This window comes from Camponotus vicinus, unplaced genomic scaffold, assembly GCF_025532165.1.
Source record: "Camponotus vicinus isolate PSW18456_S1 unplaced genomic scaffold, iyCamVici1.0 SCAF_7, whole genome shotgun sequence".
Classification (NCBI taxonomy): domain Eukaryota; kingdom Metazoa; phylum Arthropoda; class Insecta; order Hymenoptera; family Formicidae; genus Camponotus; species Camponotus vicinus.
In genome coordinates this window covers 2,806,917-2,827,004 of record NW_028141979.1, presented here as the reverse complement: position 1 = coordinate 2,827,004, position 20,088 = coordinate 2,806,917, and the positions used below count along the sequence as shown (strand labels likewise).

At 35.0% G+C, this 20,088-nt stretch overlaps 1 protein-coding gene across 4 annotated transcripts in view; it reads left to right on the top strand.

Moving 5' to 3' along the window:
* LOC145975160 (uncharacterized) overlaps positions 1-19,553 on the top strand; it is a 64,824-nt gene extending 45,271 nt beyond the window's left edge. Inside the window, exons 1-16 of one of the 4 annotated variants that reach the window (XM_083105428.1) lie at positions 6,038-6,151; positions 9,959-11,377; positions 11,763-12,534; positions 13,216-13,389; positions 13,584-13,754; positions 13,922-14,233; positions 14,479-14,800; positions 14,879-15,125; positions 15,264-15,447; positions 15,542-15,758; positions 15,879-16,070; positions 16,309-16,559; positions 16,763-17,301; positions 17,654-17,782; positions 18,027-18,204; positions 18,619-19,553. In XM_083105428.1, the coding sequence (XP_082961554.1) occupies positions 10,407-11,377; positions 11,763-12,534; positions 13,216-13,389; positions 13,584-13,754; positions 13,922-14,233; positions 14,479-14,800; positions 14,879-15,125; positions 15,264-15,447; positions 15,542-15,758; positions 15,879-16,070; positions 16,309-16,559; positions 16,763-17,301; positions 17,654-17,782; positions 18,027-18,198 (4,653 nt within the window). In that variant the 5' untranslated portion in view covers positions 6,038-6,151; positions 9,959-10,406 and the 3' untranslated portion in view covers positions 18,199-18,204; positions 18,619-19,553. Of the gene's footprint in view, positions 1-6,037; positions 6,152-9,958; positions 11,378-11,762; positions 12,535-13,215; positions 13,390-13,583; positions 13,755-13,921; positions 14,234-14,478; positions 14,801-14,878; positions 15,126-15,263; positions 15,448-15,541; positions 15,759-15,878; positions 16,071-16,308; positions 16,560-16,762; positions 17,302-17,653; positions 17,783-18,026; positions 18,205-18,618 lie in introns of those variants that run through there. The other 3 variants (XM_083105427.1, XM_083105429.1, XM_083105431.1) reach the window with 3 other exon arrangements.
* The last annotated feature ends 535 nt before the right edge of the window (positions 19,554-20,088 follow it).

The following is a 20,088-nucleotide window of genomic DNA, read 5'->3' as shown; positions in this document are numbered from 1 at the left end:
GTCAAAATATTCTTCTTCGGAATATTTCCTTCTCTTGGAACAAATATGTATAGCTAAGGCTTGATCTATTTGTATGTGTCTATGACATATTTTTCCTCCTAAAATGCGAAAATTTTATTCATATTTTCTCCAGATTGCTCGTCAATTTTCCATTCTTAAATAATATGCAATACACAAAAATTTTATTACATGTTGAGTTTATTTGACCATATATACACAGAAAAAAAATAAGTGTCAAATCAAAACTTATATACTTAAGCTAACGCGTTCATTGTTTCGTACAATTTATAGTCTTCTTAGAAAAATTTAATAATTTTAAATTTCAACAATATTATAGTCTTATTTTAATATTGTAATTGTCACCTCAAGAATATATAATTATTTAATTCTACTTTAAGAAAATTATAATCTTTGATTTAAAAATGTTATTTTCTATCCCACATTGTTTCTTTTCCATTCAAGAAAGTTAAATCTTAAATCATAGGAATATATTTTTCTTGATTGAACTATATAAAATGGCTTCAAGTAAGCAATTATATTTTTCTTTAATTAACGCAATATAATCTCATTTCAAGATTTACATGTTAAAACTAAATATATTTTCAAAACAATAATGTCCTTTTTCTCTGTGTATGAAAAAATATACAGGATCTTAATCGGATTAAAAGGAAAAAAATGACATACTTTTTGGTTGCTTTGTTACCGCAAAAATTTAGAGTGCGGTTTTGAGATATTTATTTGTTACTCTTTGGTCAAAGAACAACGTGCGTTTAAGCGTGGAATTTCCGCGGAAATAACGGAGACCATTATTTCCGCGATATCTCTCGAATAATTTAATTTGCGCTTTAACAATGTTCTTCTAACAGAAGAGCTTTCCGAGAGATAGCTGTGTCAGAATCGACGACTTTGACCGTTTTACGTTGCGCTTTTAATCTTGCTGTAGACGTCGTGATAGATGGTCGCTATTGCGCGTTCTATCGACTCATTTCATTTCCGTTGACATTATGCTAATTAGGTTAAAAGCCTTCAAGGGAGAACGCGCGATTGTAACATCGCGCTCTTGGTTTAATTGGGTGAGATGAAAGAGACAATGTGAAAGCTGTGCTTTGAATATTCATACGGAAGTCTTTATCCGTTCCTATTTCCGACGTATTGCCTTGCAAATTTTACAGAACGCACTTTTAGCGTCACGTAGACACGTTAATGTTCAATTAACGTCGCTCTCTTCAAATATCACGAATTTGGAAAAAAGTTTCGATAAATTAAAGAAAAATTGAAGAATATACTCACGTTTTAAAATTCTAGAGAGTCTTACGCGTGTGATTTCAATTAAGTGGGACAGAAATAATCTGCGAAATTATTACTCTCTTTAAATAGCACGAATTTGGAAAAAAAGTTTTGATAAATCAAAGAGAAATTGAAGAATATACTCGCGTTTTAAAATTCTAGAGAGTCTTACACGTATGATTTTAATTAGGTGGAACAGAAGTAATCACTGCGAAATCACTGCTCTCTTCAAATAGCACGAATTTGGAAAAAAAGTTTTGATAAATCAAAGAGAAATTGAAGAATATACTCGCCTTTTAAAATTCTAGAGAGTCTTACGCGTGTGATTTTAATTAGGTGGAACAGAAGTAATCATTGCGAAATCACTGCTCTCTTCAAATAGCACGAATTTTGAAAAAAAAGTTTTGATAAATCAAAGAGAAATTGAAGAATATACTCGCGTTTTAAAATTCTAGAGAGTCTTACGCGTGTGATTTCAATTAGGTGGAACAAAAATAATCACTGCGAAATCACTGCTCTCTTTAAATAGCACGAATTTGGAAAAAAAGTTTTGATAAATCAAAGAGAAATTGAAGAATATACTCTCGTTTTAAAATTCTAGAGAGTCTTACGCATGTGATTTTAATTAGGTGGAACAGAAATAATCACTGCGAAATTCGAGAGAAGAGACTTGAGTAAATATCGCGTGTTTCCGCCTAATGCGATTCACACTTTTTCATTGTCTGCTTAAATCTGGAGGATTCATTAAGACCGAGCTCGTGATAAACTTTCGACGAAAAAATTTCGGTTTCTCCGCAGTCGTCATTTGCAGTGATACAATGTCTTGTTTTTTAAGTTTTACCGCCAACGATAAAATTGTACTCTTTGCAATTTACATTATCATGTTTTTTTACTTCATCGTTTTATGCAGAGTGATTCGTATTTGATCTACATGCTACACGTATAAATTTATAGCTGGTTTTTTATTGAAGCGAACATATATAATGCGAAAGAAATTTTTATTGCCCGTGAACGAGTACAACAATGAGAAGCAGCTGATGATTGGAAGTTATCGCGGTCAATTAAATACAATGTGCAATATTGAACGGTATTTGCGACGTCAAAAGTCACGAGAACAAAACGTAACATGCTTGAAACATACGCGCTTTTAAGATTCGCGCATATCGTTGGAGCTTATTTTAAAAATTTAAATCGATCACATAAATTGCTTCTCTAAGATGAAAATCAAGAAGCAACTTTTACGTGTTGCATTTAAGCTATACTTGAGCCAAATCGAATCTAAAATGTGCATTATACATTACATTATCGATAATACTGAATAAAAAATTTGAACAAAAAAAAACATAAATTGGTTTGGAAAAATCAAAATGATTGTTGGTCATGTCAGACACTAATTCTTAATAGAAGCTTAAGATTTCAGAATATGATGAACGCTTTTGTTAGATGTAGCAACTGTAATTTTGGCACGTATAAATTTGAGGAAGGGAGAAAGACCAATAAATGACCCGTTAATTCGATGTAACTTACGTGCGGCCGATCTCCGCGACCATATGTAGCTATACGCGAAAGCAACCATTGAATGCCATTGGGAACCGGTTTAAGCTCGCCGTTTGGGACGCGATTCATTGCAAAATTTATGCGCACATCGTGCGGTGTCGACGCGTTTATACAAAGGCGGCCTGAATTAATTGTCGTAATCAGGCGATGTGTGTACGAGTATAAAGAGCGAATTTGGTAGGAATCAAAGGGATGAGAAAGGGGAGGTCGAAAACCAGGAAATAATACAATAACTCGAAGCGCCAATGCTTCTTTCAGATGCGAACTGCATCCTATATCGACTATACATGTACGAAAGCTCGCAAAGCCTTGTGTAAAGTGGTTGGAGCAACGCGGGAGTTAAAATGGAAATTATATTACCGTGTAGACCCACATCCATATATTGTAGGTTTGTTCAAAAGTCTCTTTTCCCCAAATGTTTTGAATGAGAAATACAATAGCATTTCGTTTTTAAAAAATACTTCTCTCGACGATAGAAATTTCTGCGTAAAAGAGATTCAAAAATAATTACGCACACTGTACTATATAATGAAAAAATGTGATAACGTAAAAAAAATTCCTTTTGTGTAAGTTTAAATAATATTGCTTTAAATATTTAATACATCTTGGATATAAAGGAATTTTTTTAAATAATTTAATATAAATACAATTCAATGTATTCCACTTATATAGCTCAGCAATATTCCGTAACACGCAATAATATATACGTCTTTGCCAATTTTATTTCATTCACATGCTCAAACATAAAGGCGATTTGCCATTTCGCGTTCTCGCGTAACGCGAACATAAAACTTCGCTCGATGCAAGGTATACGTGTCTGTGCTAAATAAGGAGCGAAGCGACGCCTTCGTTTCATTTAGTTATTTTATACATACGAGAGATATGAAAGCAAAATTTACCATTCCTTACTTTTCAAGATTTATAATCCAGTTGGAAATATCTTTTATGCACAGAGAAAAATATCATTCTAATGCCAAGAAAAGCGATACTCAGTTTATTTTTCTTTTTTTAAGTAATAGTTTTCTTCAACAAAAAATATATTTTTGATAATAGTTTTAAAATATACTCGTCACAAGTGTTAGAAAATCTCATTATCATGTACTCAAAAGAAGAATTTATTTTCTCTTCAAGAATATTGTAAAGTTGTATCAAAGAAAAATCAAACTTATTTTATATAGTAAGCAAACCAAATTTTTGTTTTAATTTAATAGAAAAATGATTTTGTGAAAGAAAATTACTGTAAATTATTTTTAGACTTTTTGTATTAAACATTTGGTTGCATACAAGGTAGAATATTTTTTATGTACTTGGCGTATTTTTTTTACCTTTGTAAGGTTTAATATTCTTGACTAAAAAACTGCACTTATTAAAATTCAGAATATATTCAATTAAATTTAATGCTTGTGATGAATTCATGATATATTTGCGGATATACAAACTTATGATATATTTAAAATAAATAATATTTACTTGAATATACACACAATATACATTTCTCTGTGTGTATGCATAGATTTGAATGTCAATCATCTGAAATTCTTTAATTTAAAAATTTATTTAGAAATTCAATGTGTGTTAAATATTAGTTTTGCTTTCGTACTTTTTATCAGAAATGTATGATAAAATTTATATAGTATAAAATTGCGCCCTCATAATCATCTCCTCCAGTGTCTGCGTTTTCGCGCTAATCGGAATGCAATTGTGATGGAATTGGTTCAACGAGCACGTACATTGTGACGTGAACGGATTAAGCGACGATCAGCTATTTTGTGGACAAGTTCCTGCACGACTTACGCCATCGGAAAGTTAATTCGCGTCCTCGGAGAGAATCGGCCAGACCCCGTTTACGAACTTGATTTCGGATTCTCGAGAGGGAGAGTAGCTCTCGGAGTAGCCACAAGAAATCAACGTTTTATCAAAACAAGTCGTGCACATTAAATTAAAAGCGCATCCATCTTTGACTTAAAAAAAGAAGTGAAAATGCTTTATTTGATACAAAAATGTTTCCACTAATAACACACAAGAATTTAAGAAATAAATATTTTCTATTTATATTTTTTTTTAATCTTGAAACGCAAATTGTCAAAGTATTTTTGTGCAACGCACATATAATGCAAATTCTGCAAAACTTTTCGTTCTGAAAGCAAGCAATTTTATAAAATTTTAGCCACATTGATGCGATACAAATTTTGTAAAGGAGATTTATTAAAAGCTGAATCACACAACAACTCGCTATAAATTGAAATAAAATGCGTTGTATTATATATTCTCGATAGCTTTTAACCTTCGTTTGCAGAATTTTCTCATTAATATAAAAAGCATTCATACAAAAGAAATTTATATATCTTCGATATTTTTTAACTCGTCTGCAGGATTGTCTCACTAGAATATAAAATTTATTCATACAAGAAACTCGTGCCCATTTTACAGCTCGAAATACAAAACGGCAAACGAAAGAGAGGTGTCTCTTTTCTCGCTCTTCATGCAGGAAGTTCTTCCTGTGTCTTCAAACGAGATCTCTAGCATGCATCGCTGCGTAGGTGTTAGCTAGCACGCGTGCAACCCGATGCATAATGTATTCGTGTGCAACGAGTGCGACGGAGCAACGCCGCGTGACCGAATTAAAAGAGAGAGATGAATTTGAGACGCCTCGAGGGATGCTTCTTCATATCGACCCTCGCACGTGGATTTCTTCTTTTATGAAAGCTCGGTATTAGTCAAAGCCTCCGATAATCGTGAAATGCATATTATAATCAAATTGTGATGAACCCTGCGGATATTTGGAAAATATGATTTTCAAGATGAAAAATTCTTTTCCAAATAAATTACAAAAATTGCGAATAAATAAGAGAATTTTGTACATATTTTTAAACACATTTATTTATTTATTTATTTATTATATTATATTATTTTTTTTATAAATATTTTCCAGATTTTAAATACTTAAATGTAACAAATAATTATTCATACAAAGCACTCTTGATTAATCTGTCAATGTTTTAGCCTCTCTAGCTTTATAAATCTAGCGTAACAAACATTTTTTAAATGTGTGTACGGGTATTCTTTCTTTTTCAATTCTATTCTCTTTTCTTTCTGTCCGAGGCGATCTCGGGTCTAGACGAACTTTTGCAATATCAAAGTAGACAGCCCCTTGTATATTCAGACAAACGACGAGATCATTCCACCTTGAGAAAATCACACGCTTTCATCTCCGTTTCTACTTCCATCGCGCGATGAGAAATGAGAGAAACGCGTCGCAGCCGCTCGCTATCTACCGAGGACTAAAATTGCGCCAGTATCTTTCGATGTAAGTCAGCATAACTTTTATACATGTGCGGGAAAATTCGAAGTTTTCCCTTCGTTTCTTTTCGCAAATAGAATATAGTTGTAAAATTGAAAATAGGTGAAAATATTGATCTTTTCTGAAATTACGAAAAAAGATACGTTCATATAAATTTATGTGTATTTGTTATAATAGCAAGTCATATAATAGACACCGTCAAACGATGAGAAACAAATTTAAACAATTAAATTTCCTGGTTTTTTATCAGTATTAAATACAGAAAACCTGATTAAATAAAAAAAAATAAATTTAAAACTCCAATCTCGCTTGAAAATTGTTCCTCTAGATTCTGTTTATCTATATTTCTTATGAAATGAATCGCGTTACCATTTATTGATGAATATCGGCGGTATTTCGTTTTTGCATGTAAATGGACCCAATGCGCCCATATTCGTTGATTGAATTCGGTTCCTCTGTCGAGGATAAATTTCGCATTCGTCGAGGTCGGCGGAGAGTTCACGGTAGGGAGCGGAAATCGATCAGTTAGGGCGCAAGACGGAATAGGGAGAAAGCATAACGTGAGAAAGGAAACATCGGGTATTCCCCCCTTCTCCCTTCTTATGCTTACAACCGTGACGGTTCTAACTTTTTATAGCATATGTGCACATCACACAACACACATATACGCATACATTTAAAAACAAAGTTGAATAAAAGCATTCAAGTTGTTCTCCTATTCTAAATTTCTTAAACTAAAAAAGATATCAAACGAAAATTCTTTTAAAAAAAAAAGATGCAAGCAAGTACGCAATTTTTTGTTTAATTGTAAATAACATACACGAAGAGACAAAATTGAGAAAAATTACAAACCGCGATATTGTTTCTTTTTAATCAAATGAAATAGAAGTTCTCATATAAAGAAAGAAATGAAGATCAATGAATAATTAAATACTTGATTAAAATATAAATTTTACAACAATTACTAACTTGAAAATATAATTTAATTATAAAAAAATATTATTTAGGGCGTATTTCTCAATATTTGTTAATTTGTCCATAATTAAAATCTTATTAATTACTTCTAATTATATTAAACAATTTAGTGGAATAAATGATTTTAATATCTTGTAACAATTTCGCTTTAAGAAATTGATTAACCAAACGTCGTCGCGGAATCTTTTTCGCGATTAAATTCTTGTGTTTTGTTTCTCGTCTTCAATTCACGTATTATTTGATAGTGTAATTATTGAAAGGAGACGCGATACTGATGCCGCATCTTGCTGATTACATGGGTCGACAATCGTGTAACGTGATGCATACGGTGATGGTGTCATCTCTTTACAACGATGTCTCCGCACTTAATAATAAACGGGTCGCGGTCATTGTTGGAAAATGGGTCGAACGTTGTGGCATTTACCGAGACACCAAACGTCAGATGTATATATAAGCGTGCATTTACCGCGTATATTTACTGCAACAATGTTGCGGTAGCAGTTTCCAAGTCTCTCTGTTTCCAAGTCCTGCGGCAAACATCGTCACAGGTGAATGGACTCGAACGAAGCGACATAGTTATTAACTTCGTGCTCGAACATAAGTTTCAAGACTATACAGGGCTCGCCAGGGAAATAAATCAAGATGCGACAACATGAACGAATGCTCGATGTATTGTATCGTAAAACCAGACGAGTGATAATCTTTTTTCTTCTTTTAAAGTGTCCAAGGTATCTCGCGTTACTTTTGGTTATAAATGATCGCGAGAGAGGAGCCTGGTTCCGCGAACCCAGCTTCAGGAAGACGAATGTAGATCGAGGGAAGCGTATATTTCCAAGTTGATTTGGAGCGAACTCCTCTTTAACGAAATTTTAATGCGAGGCACAAGTTACACGACGATCGTAAATAAACAGCTGTTCGATTAAAAAACAAAGAAAACCACCAGCGGTCCGATTGCCTTTCGAATGGCAGATAAACGCAAAATTTATCGCCTCAGTTCCCGGTACGAGTTAGATTTGCGGTCTTTCGTCCCTACATTATCGGGTCGACGTGCTGCAACCAAACGATCTTTCGTTACATGCGTTTGTGATACATACGTACACTCGCAAATACATACGCATGTACCGCTCGATGCGACAGTCGGATTTGTGGCTTTCGGTGAAACCATTTCCACGTTTTCTCGCGCAACATTTTCCAACCGCGTTGCAAAAGAGAAAGAGAGAGAGAGAGAGAGAGAGAGAGAGAGAGAGAGGAAAAAGAAAGATAGTAGCGAGATAGTTATAGATAGTCACGTGGCAATTTCGTCGCGCGTAACGCAATTATACGTTAACGGTCCTGGCCTCGCATCCGGGAACGTAATCAAATCGTTTCACGATATGCCGCGGAAACGCATTCATAATTCATCGAAGCGAGAGAGCATTTCTTGCAAAACGGACATTTGGGAACGAAAATGACGGTACTGTCAGAATTGTAATGTAAAAATTCTCAACTCATACACAGAAAAAAAAGAAGTGTCAAATCAAAACTTATATACTTAAACTAACGCGTTCGTTGTTTCGTATATACGCAACAATTTATAGTCTTCTTAGAAGAATTTAATAATTTTAAATTTCAACAATATTATAGTCTTATTTTAATATTGTAATTGTCACCTTAAGAATATATAATTATTTAATTCTACTTTAAGAAAATTATAATCTTTGATTTAAAAATGTTATTTTCTATCCAACATTGTTTCTTTTCCATTCGAGAAAATTAAATCTTAAATCATAAGAATATATTTTTCTTGATTGAACTGTATAAAATGGCTTCATTCAAGTAAGCAATTATTCAAGCAATTATATTTTTCTTTAATTAACGCGATATAATCTCATTTCAAGATTTCCATGTTAAAACTAAATATATTTTCAAAACAAGAATATTTTTTTTCTGTGTGCGTATCGAAGATGCATAAAAAATGCGACATCTTAATGTTGATTGCGCGATACTTATCTTCTTTCGCGATAACAAATCCGCAGCATGCGGTGGGATGCGCTTTAAGAGAGATCGCCGAACTTTCCGTCGAATTACGAGTATTAATTGTCGATTTAATGGACAGCGTACTAATCTATCTTAACTAAACGGAAGACCGCCTTAACTTAATATCATTTTACCTCAGGCTCTTGGGAAGAGTGTACGAAGTTAGGATGGCAAGGAATGATTAAAGTCTCGGAAGGGGCCATCTAACCGTCTAACGGCCACCAGAACTTATATAGGCGTCTAATCCAAAGATTAACACTGAACGAATCAATTAGACGGTTAGTTGGGTCAATTAATTAGAGGATCGAGGAAGTCGAGATTTTTTAAAAATTGTATCTGTAAAAAATATATAAGATATATTTAAATCGTTTATATAAGTTAAAAGTTTTTTGGAATTTCGCAGAGACCAGAAATACACATGTTTATTACGCGTATAAATAGATAAATTTAATAGATAATATAATTAATAAAATAGAGATATAAAATTAATAGATTTTTTAATATCGCATCTACTTAATTTATGCTCGAATATATTTATATTGTAAAAACTACGTTGCATTTTTTTATATCAATCAAATGATGTGCTTTGAATCTACTCGAAAACTTTCATTTATTAAACATACGCGTTATTTAATAAACTTGTTTTTATGATCCAACTGTAGCGAGAAATTCATTTTACATAATGTTACGTTCATGTAGATAATTTTATAATTGACAATATTTTTAAAATTATTTAATTAGTAATCATAACAAGTCAACTGGTAATACATTTACGTCTACGAGTTATTAAAAAGCTACAGGAATAATCTCTCTTTGTTTCAGATAGCATGCAAGGGCGCAAAACTCATTGTTCGCCGGTCACGAGGCGATGAGAAGCCTGAATGGAGTCAGAGGAAGCCTCAGAGCCCCCTGGGGCTCCCATCGTTGTTCCATTGACAGGGCAGCGCGGTCGGATCAATCTTGTCATAGCACTTAAACCGATCTGAAGCCGATTTTTTCATTTACACACACAGACAGGTATCCACATCAATCGCAATATTGAAGAGAATAATCTAGATCCGAAAGATAGACATCTCTCCGAGAAGCGCCGAGTTCAGGCGAGCCGAAATACACGGATCGATATAGTGAAACCTATGCCAAAGATCTACTCTTATGTCAATTGATTTACGCGAAAGAACCTTGATAAAACCCCACAAGTTGCGCGCTTCAAGGAAGAAGGAAACACGAGACGAATTTATCGAACGAAACGCATAGATATCAAGATTTCGAAATGGCGGCACCAGTGATCGAGAAGAAGCGTTTCTTCTGCCGTGAGTGGGCCTTCACGAAGCTGTCCCATTGTCTGGAACAGCGACCGCAATCGAAGACATGCGGTGCTCTGATCGTGGGCGGACCAGGAAGCGGAAAGACGGCGTTATGCGCCGAATTAGCGTGGCCGTCGAACGGCGCTTCCGCGAGACACCAGCGGTCCTTGAATCGCCGACTGCTGGCCCGACACTTTTGTCAAGCTAGAAGCGAGGCTTCTCTATCGCCCGCTCAATTCGTGCGATCTCTAGTCGCCCAATTGCTCCAGGCCAGCTGCTCCGATGGCATTCACCATCGATCGTCGTCCGTATCGACTTCCTCACCGACCACATCCGCGACGGCGACCACAACCACAGTCACCACGACCATGATGTTCACGACAACGACGGCGACTACAACGACTGCCACGTCTACAACGGCGGCGGCGACGACGACAACGACAACCGTCACGGCTACCGCACCGCCTCTCACCTCCAGAGAGGCCATCGCGGAAGCGTACGCCGAGAAACTGCGAACTGATCCGGAGATACAGGCCGCGTTGCAGCCGGATGTTTTAGACCGAGATCCGGACGACGCTTTGAAGAAGGCTCTATTGTTTCCGTTGCTAGAAGTGGAACCGCCAAAGAACTGTCTCTTTCTGTTGGTGGACTCGATTGACGAAGGCCAGACATTGAATCCACCGCAGACCGGCACCAGGGACTCGCGAAGAGAGAACGATAACGTCAGTCGCACGATAGCTGAATTACTGGCTAATCACCACCATCTGTTCCCACAGTGGCTCTTGTTAGTCTGCACCGCTCGACGACAAAGCAAGACTATCTCGCGCATGTTCACCGGCTTTCGCAAGATCTCACTGGACGATCTGAGAAAGTCTCAGGTCGTCAGAGATGTTCAGCAGTATATTCTTGCGCGGCTGGATCAAGAGGATGCGCTCAGGTAACGACGAGATTCTCATATTATCGTGTTTTATCTGTGCAACTCGGTTATCAACTCATTAGCATAATGTTATATTAACTTTATCAAAAGTTTAAAATCTATCGAATGTATAATTAATTAGAGGTAAATTTACAATTTAATGTAACATTTAATTTTTATATAATACATTTAATTTTTTCACTATTTATTGTAGATTTAATATAAAAATTTATAATTTACATTAAATTTATATACAATAAATAGTACAAAAATTTGCATTTGTTCACCAGTAAGAGAAATATTTCAAATAATTAAATGGTATAATTCAATATGTCAATTACGAAATTACTCAACATCTACATTAAGTAATCGCGTTTTGCTAATATTTTTATAAATTTGTTCTCAGACAACACATTTCGCGCGACACCGCCGAGATGCTGAATCAATTGCACATAAAGAGCAACGGTTGTTTTCTGTACCTGGAGAAAGTGCTCGATGGCGTGGCGGAGAATTTTATTGTTCTGCGCGAGGTACGCGAGATTCCGGGAACGCTGAACGGCCTATATCTCTGGCTCTGCCAACGACTCTTCAGCAGGAAGCAATTCAGCAAGGTGCAGCCTCTTCTCAACGTCATACTCGCCGCTAAATTACCCATCACCCAGGAAATTTTATATGAGAGCGTGAAGACGGCTTGTGTCGGCATCACCGTGGAAGATTTTAATCGGCGTCTTCATCTGCTGCGCCGAGTGATATCAATCTCGCGTGCCGGTGCATTGATGCTCTTTCACCACAGCTTCGCCGAGTGGTTGCTCGACGTCAAACATTGTACGCAAAAGTATCTCTGTTCGGCCACCGAGGGCCATGCCATGTTGGCGGCCTATTACACTCTTCGCGGTCCCGTGCTTAATCCTGACGAGATCTGCGTGCTGGCTCAACACTTGCAACGCGCGATTACGAGCGTTCCAACTAACACCACTCTAGACGTCCACACACTTCAAGTACTCTGGATGATTGGTAGTAACGCTCCCATCGAAGGCTGTTATTTAGATAGCTCCGAGTGTATTCTGTGGCCCAGGCAGGACGCAAAGCTCCTGAGACTGTTGATTGACGCTGGCGCTAAGCCCTCCGAAAAGATCGTCGATGACGACGCTAGCAAAGATGCCGTTTCTTCTAGTCAGGTAATTTTCTTTTTTGTTAAAAATAGTTATAAGGATGTGAGGAAAAGATAGATGACTTTTTTATACAATGACGTAACTAGCTAAGTATATACGATAGTATGCTCTGGATACTTAGCTTTTAAATATAATTGATATTTTATTCAACTGAAGCGAGCTTATTATAAATAGAAAGCTATAATTTTGTTGAATTGAATTAAAATTTAATAATTTTGCATCTGTCACGCTAATACTTCCATTTCTTCTTAATTTTATTTCTGCCTCTCAGACATGTTTTCTTGTATTAATTTCGATAACAATAATATAAGAAATGAAATATATGAATCATTTTCTAAATCATGAAAGTTTCTCAGAAAATTATAATAAAATATTTAATAGCAACATCTAATGATAAAAATGTGTAAATGACAGGAAATTATGATAAAATAATATGATTAAATATTATTTAATATATTAATATTTAATCTACTTTCATAATTTTTTTATGATAAGAGAAAACAATATAAGTTATAGAAGATTATAAATAGACAGATATTAAATTACATATTAGAAATATATATTAGATAGATATTAAATTACGATATGAGTTGTAATATATTCAACAACATATCGTTAAGTTGTAGCAGTATTGATATATAATAGAAAATAATTAAAGACAAATACAATTGTGTTTCTTGTGCAAAGGTTTCGCAAGATATAAGTCCTATTGATGAATCTCCAAATGAACCGTTGACGGAACTTCTTGGTGAAAGTGGAGATATCAATCAAGTAGATTCTTATGGACGAACGGTGTTACACACATTAGCCGCTGATGGCAATGCATCTCTGCTGGAGTTGGCGCTTGCAGCCTGTCCTCAGGTAGATAAATTCATCATAGATTAATACAAGTTTCAATTATAGTTAAAAAACTAACTAATTAACATAGACAATTTTATAAAAAAGTTTAAAATAGTCCATAATAAAATCCAATCAAGCTATGTTACTTTATTATTGATGAAATGATTTAACATCATTTAAAATACCTAGCTTGATATATTTTTTATTTTACATAGGCAAAATTGGAAGCTGTCGACCGGAATGGACAGACGCCATTAAATTTAGCCGCGAGGCATGGTTATGCGGACGTGGTACGTGTTCTTTTAGCTGCCGGCGCGAGGGCGGATCACGCGGACTGTGATGGCTGGACTGCCCTCAGGGCTGCTGCTTGGGGAGGGCATACACAGGTAGAATTAGATTTAATTGGTAAATTTCTGAGAGAAAAAGCGTGCAAATTTCATTAACTCTGCGTTACAAAAATCGTGATAATTTTTTATCGAATAAGTTAAAAAAATTAAATTGTAAGTTTTGCAGTCGAGAAAAATGGACGTTTCTTACGAGTTATTTATTTCAGGTGGTTGAACAACTCTTAACACATGGGGCTATGGTGGATTGCGCGGATTGGGATCAGCGTACCGCTTTACGAGCAGCCGCGTGGGGCGGCCATGAGGATATCGTTAAAGCTCTTTTAAAACACGGTGCGGATGTTAACAGAACGGACGATGAAGGTAGAACCGCTCTGATCGCCGCGGCGTACATGGGTCATAGCGAAATCGTGGAACATCTATTGGATTTCGGAGCTGAAATCGATCACGCCGACAGCGACGGTAGAACCGCGCTCAGCGTCGCCGCACTTTGTGTTCCTGCCAACCATGGATATGCAAAGGTATTATCTACCCTATATACAAATATTAATTTAATTAATTAATATTGATACAGGCTTTATTAAATTGCGTCGTAAATATCTATCATTCCGAGGGCTCTCGATTGTATCATGTTGTATATTGAATAGAAACAAGTTTATCGTTCTTTAGATGCGACAAAATAATTTTAATTCAGATGTTAAAATGTCAAACTACGCATGAGAATTAACTTTACATACATTAAACGTGTCAATTGCATGTGTCGCAGGTTGTCACGATACTTTTAGAGCGCGGTGCTACCGTGGATCACGAGGATAAGGATGGTATGACTCCATTATTAGTCGCGGCATTCGAGGGTCATCGAGACGTTTGCGATTTGCTTTTGGAATTTGATGCGGATATGGATCATTGCGACGTCACTGGGAGAACACCTTTATGGGCGGCTGCGAGTATGGGACATGGATCGGTCGTGAAGCTCTTGCTATATTGGGGCTGTTGCGTCGACACTATAGATAACGAAGGTAGAACCGTTCTCAGCGTGGCTGCCGCGCAGGGCGGTACGGACGTCGTAAAGCAATTGCTTGCTAGAGGTAAAATTGATTTAACTAGCATAAACGCTGCGTATGATCCGTGTAAGTGCATAAAGAGATGTAATTTCTTGACATAAGGCCTCGACGAGCAGCATAGAGACAATTCCGGCTGGACCCCTTTACACTATGCGGCGTTCGAGGGTCACGTCGATGTTTGCGAAGCGTTACTAGAGGCTGGCGCGAAGATCGATGAAACGGACAATGATGGGAAAAGCGCTCTTATGCTCGCAGCGCAGGAAGGACACACGTCGTTGGTAGAAAGATTGTTGGAACATCACGGTGCGCCTATAGATCAGCACGCCCACGATGGTAAAACTGCTTTAAGGTAATACACTAATGATTTATGTAAATAAGCAAATTTATATAAATAAGATATAGATAGAGAGGGGCGGGGGGAGGTTTAAATGAAATATAAAATGAAATCAGCGATATTTTTTACATATATTGTTTCTCGTATTTATAGACTTGCAGCCCTAGAGGGGCATTATAATACCGTGAAAATATTGTTATCTCGCAACGCTGATGTTAACGCGAAGGATGCTGACGGAAGGAGCACTCTATATATATTGGCGTTAGAAAACAGATTAGCTATGGCGAGGTTTCTGCTGGAACATGCAAACGCTGATATAGAAAGTAGAGATTCAGAAGTAATTATCAATTATATTTGAAGAAAAAGCTTAATAATTATTTTAAATTGCAGTTACAGAAATTAATAACGATTAATATGTTTATATTTTACAGGGTAGGACATCGTTGCATGTAAGCGCTTGGCAAGGACACGTGGAAATGGTAGCTTTGCTGCTAACAGATGGTGGAGCTAGCGTGAACGCTTGCGATAATGAGAATAGAACGCCACTTCATTCGGCCGCTTGGCAAGGACACGCAGCGATTGTTAGACTGCTTCTGGAACATGGTGCCACTCCTGATCACACGTGTAATCAAGGTGCAACAGCTCTAGGTATAGTCATTCATGAATAATTTATAATTGTATAAATAAAACGAATAATGACTCTGTGGATATTTTTTTTTAAACTATCAGACAGTAATATTTTAGTTAATGAGATAATGTATTTTGTAGGTATTGCTGCTCAGGAAGGACACGAGCATTGCGTCCGAGCGCTTTTGAATCATGGAGCTGATCCGAATCATTCCGACCACTGCGGACGAAACGCCATTAAAGTAGCTGCTAAAAGTGGTCACGATACAGTTGTCAGACTATTAGAAGAACATTCTGCCAATCAACGCAGTTTGAGACCCGGCATCAATGGAGGTTATATTCTTTTTTATTAATTTGTGTAATCAAATTTAAGAGATAAATTTTAGAAAAAAATAATGATATATATTCCATTTCGTAATGAAAAATTATAAATTTCCAAGTTATTTTTCTAGGATTCTTTTCATAATCTTTGATATGAAAACTTTTTGCATATTTATTTCTCTTTTTACTTTATCATAGATTTATAATGTTATAATAACAAAAATTGAAAGTAAATTGTTATAATTTTCAGGAGGTAGCAGTAGTGCTACTTCTGTAACATCCAATTCGACAGCTGAAACCAAACCTTCATCGGCAATCTTAAATCCTCTCTCTACGCAATACAGTCCAGCGGAATCGCCAGATTCCACTAAACGACGTAGTTGCGTCTCTTTAGGCAACAATTCGAGTAACAGTAAATCGAGCAGTAATTTAACCGGCAGCACTAAGAGCGATCAAGGAAAATTCAACCAAAATTCGATGGTTAACTGTCAGGTAATTAAAGTACGTGATAAGCATATATAAATAGAATAGATTTTGCTGTGCTCGTCATGTCATTTGGCAATCAAATTAAAAACTTGTAAAATTTTATACGCTATTTAGTATAATAATTTACATGTGTGTTGCATACATGTCCTTGCTTCAGGAAAATATCACGAGCTATTTAATTTATTGAAAATTCTCATATTCAATTTTTATAATTTTAGACACCATTATCTTTTACGCAACAACTACAACAGTGTTCAAGAGGAGCAAAAAGTCGTCCACTCAGTAAACTATTGTCACCTTTGAAGAGCGAACCGCAAAGTCCGATATACGCTTCACCTCCTCATTCTCCGTTAAGCGACAGCCTTATTCCTTATTCACCTACAAACACGAGTCCACCCAGTGCTCAAATGGCCGCTAACATGATACAGAATCAGCTGGGTGTATCGTTAATAGCGGCAAATCCAAACATGCCGTACAAAACGCAGTCAGGAGGATATAATCATGTACCAGTGATTTACGAGCCAATTAAGATCAAAACTGAAATCATCGACAGGAATAACATTAGTAAGCCGTTTGAATTGACGAATGAAATGTTGGGTTTGAGCATTGGAAAGGATAAGGAGAACGGACACGAGGAGAAACGAAATTCTGCAGATACGCATTTTACGCGAGACACTCATATGAGAATAATATTAGGAAATAGCGGCGCTGGCGTTGGTAGAAGCGTCAAACACATTTCCGATCACACACCTGGAAGGTAAGGAATTGATATAGCGTGAGCATTTTTCTACACTAAAATCCTATTCGTTTATCATATCACATAATTAACAATATCATCATAATTGTGTTTCTTGTTCATTTACAAAATGCACCAATCACAAAATGCACCAATCACAAATTTCTTTCAAGTATTCACGTACTTAAGTATTTACATTTCACATATTCACGAGATTCACGAGCAATGCAAGAGTATCAGATCACAGAGATATCATTTATGTTCATCTTATGTTTTATGTGTATGTCATCCAAAAGTCACATGTACATAATTCCATCTTTTCAATTGAAATTTAAAGCATTATCATCTTAATTTTTTCAATGCAATTCTTTAGACTTTGCAGAAATCACAATGGTCGTATAAGGAAGACACACCGCTTCATGAGCGATAGGCTTTCCTTCCTTTTTCAACCCTCCCGAGTGAAAAAAGATAGAATATGTAGTCAAGGAGGACATACGACAATGTTAGACATATATATCATGCTATGTATTAATTGATTACTTTAAATGTATAGCTGATCAGAAACACAGACATATTAACGATATATATAATGAGAGATACTTTTTTCTAAAATCTTACTATATGTTGCGTCTTTTCTTTTTAACTTGCATTTAACTTTTCACGTCAACTCTTCGACAAAACGAAACAATATATACATGTATATTATTTGTAAATGTTACATAAAGTGCTACTATATTACATTTCAGCGCAGGTAATTTAAAGCCAAAGCGTAATGGCTTGGTATCCAATCCAGCCATGAGATTAGTAGCAGGAGTTAGAAATGGAATTGAGAATGCCACGAATAGAAATAAGCCTATCACAACGCGTGTAAATGGATTCCAGTGGAAGGCGGAAGCGCGTAAGGAAACACCCTTGTAGGGACAGGTATTACTTGTTATTTACTTATCTATTTACAACTTGTCATTTTCTATACAATATTTAAAGAATGCTTTGTAATAAACGCTACAAAAAACAAGTATCTTGATATCACTTCAAGTTTTAAAGAATATTTCAAATATAATTGACATTTTATTTATTCATTATTGTAAGGCAGATATATATTTTAGAATTTTAGATATTTAGACATTTATTTTATTATTTTTTAAAAATGAAAAAGAATAATTATGACACAAAAAAGAATTTGAATATTTTCGAGTAACTATTTATACTGTCAAATTTGATATAATAAAATCAAAATCAAACAATCTCTGTATTAATATAAAGCTATAGAGTATTGTATAAATTATATATCTTTATATTTTAAAGACAATAAAATAAATTTTTTTTGCGTTAATACAGGCTGTACATTACGGATTGTCTCGGCGAAGAGCCGGAAGCCAACACCGTGGATCTGTCGCGAATAAAAAGCGAAAGTCAATAAACAAATTTTTCTCGGTTTATTTGAGCAAAATCAAATTACCTCGAATAAGGAAGAGAAAGGTGGAATGAATATTCTGATATAGCGTGAAAAATTGAAATCGCGTAGCACACAAAACCAAATATTAATTTGCATAGGGAAAGTATATAGACATAGATATATAAACTCATGAAACATGACTTTGTATAAACATAATGTTAACGAAATTATTTACTGATCTCACTAATATAATACACGCATACTTATATATACATACATTCATATTGGATGTATTTATATGTTTGTATGTAAAAATACTTATTATACAGGATATATCACAAACGCTGTCCAATCTCTGAACCGAGCTTAGACAACAAACAAACTACTTCTTCTGTTGCTCGGATCTTTGATTAGCAGTAGTCGGAAGTAAAAAATTTATCAATTTGCTAAAGTTTGTTATGGGAGAAATTGAACAGCTTTTGAGAGATATATACTGTATATATACTTACATAAAATCATTATTAAAATTTTGAGAAGAAAAAAAGAAAAAGAAATGTTAGCCGTGATGTTAATGCCAGATTAGATGATAGACAATGAAAATTTCTTCAGAAGACTGGATGCAAATGGAATGCATATGTGATCTTTTAATGGATAACTTTAAACCGAAGAAAATGTATAGATATGTATAAATTATATTAAGAAAAAAAAATTAAAAATGATAGAGTATAATAATATGGACTCATTACAAATACGTAAAGTTATGGCCTGAAAATGAGGATCGTGTGTAAATACAAATCTCTTGTAATGTCTCGTGCAACATATTTATTATACTGTAATAGGTGCGAAATAAATAAAAACTAGGAAATATTAAATGCAATTACGAATGATTTCATTTTTATCGCAATTGTCATCAGAACCGATTTTGTGCATAATAAACAAGTTATTATTTAACAATATATTATCAAGATAAGATTAATTTATGATAATAATGTCATAATGAAAGGTGCATTTATCTTAAACTTAGCTATCTTAGACTAAAAAAATTAATTAAAATACTTTTCACTTGAACATCTTTGGTTTAAGTTTTGATAAAAAAGTATAAGTTAGTGAAAGAGAAAGTAGTAAATTACAATCGGTATTAAAATAATATATATCCACAGTCTATTCTATCCACTTCTGTAACTTTTAATGACAAAGTTACTATTATGAGGCATCGTTGCATGGTTATTTTCTATATTTTAGTTGTGTAATAACACATAATGATATCAACATGTCATTACGAAGTAAAAGAAAAGATTTACAGTTGTCAAGTTAGTTTTATTGAAATACAACATTGATAAAACATTGATAAAAAGAAGCTTCTTAGATAATATATCTTGATAAAGTCTTTCAAGATAGAGTTTCTTGCTACT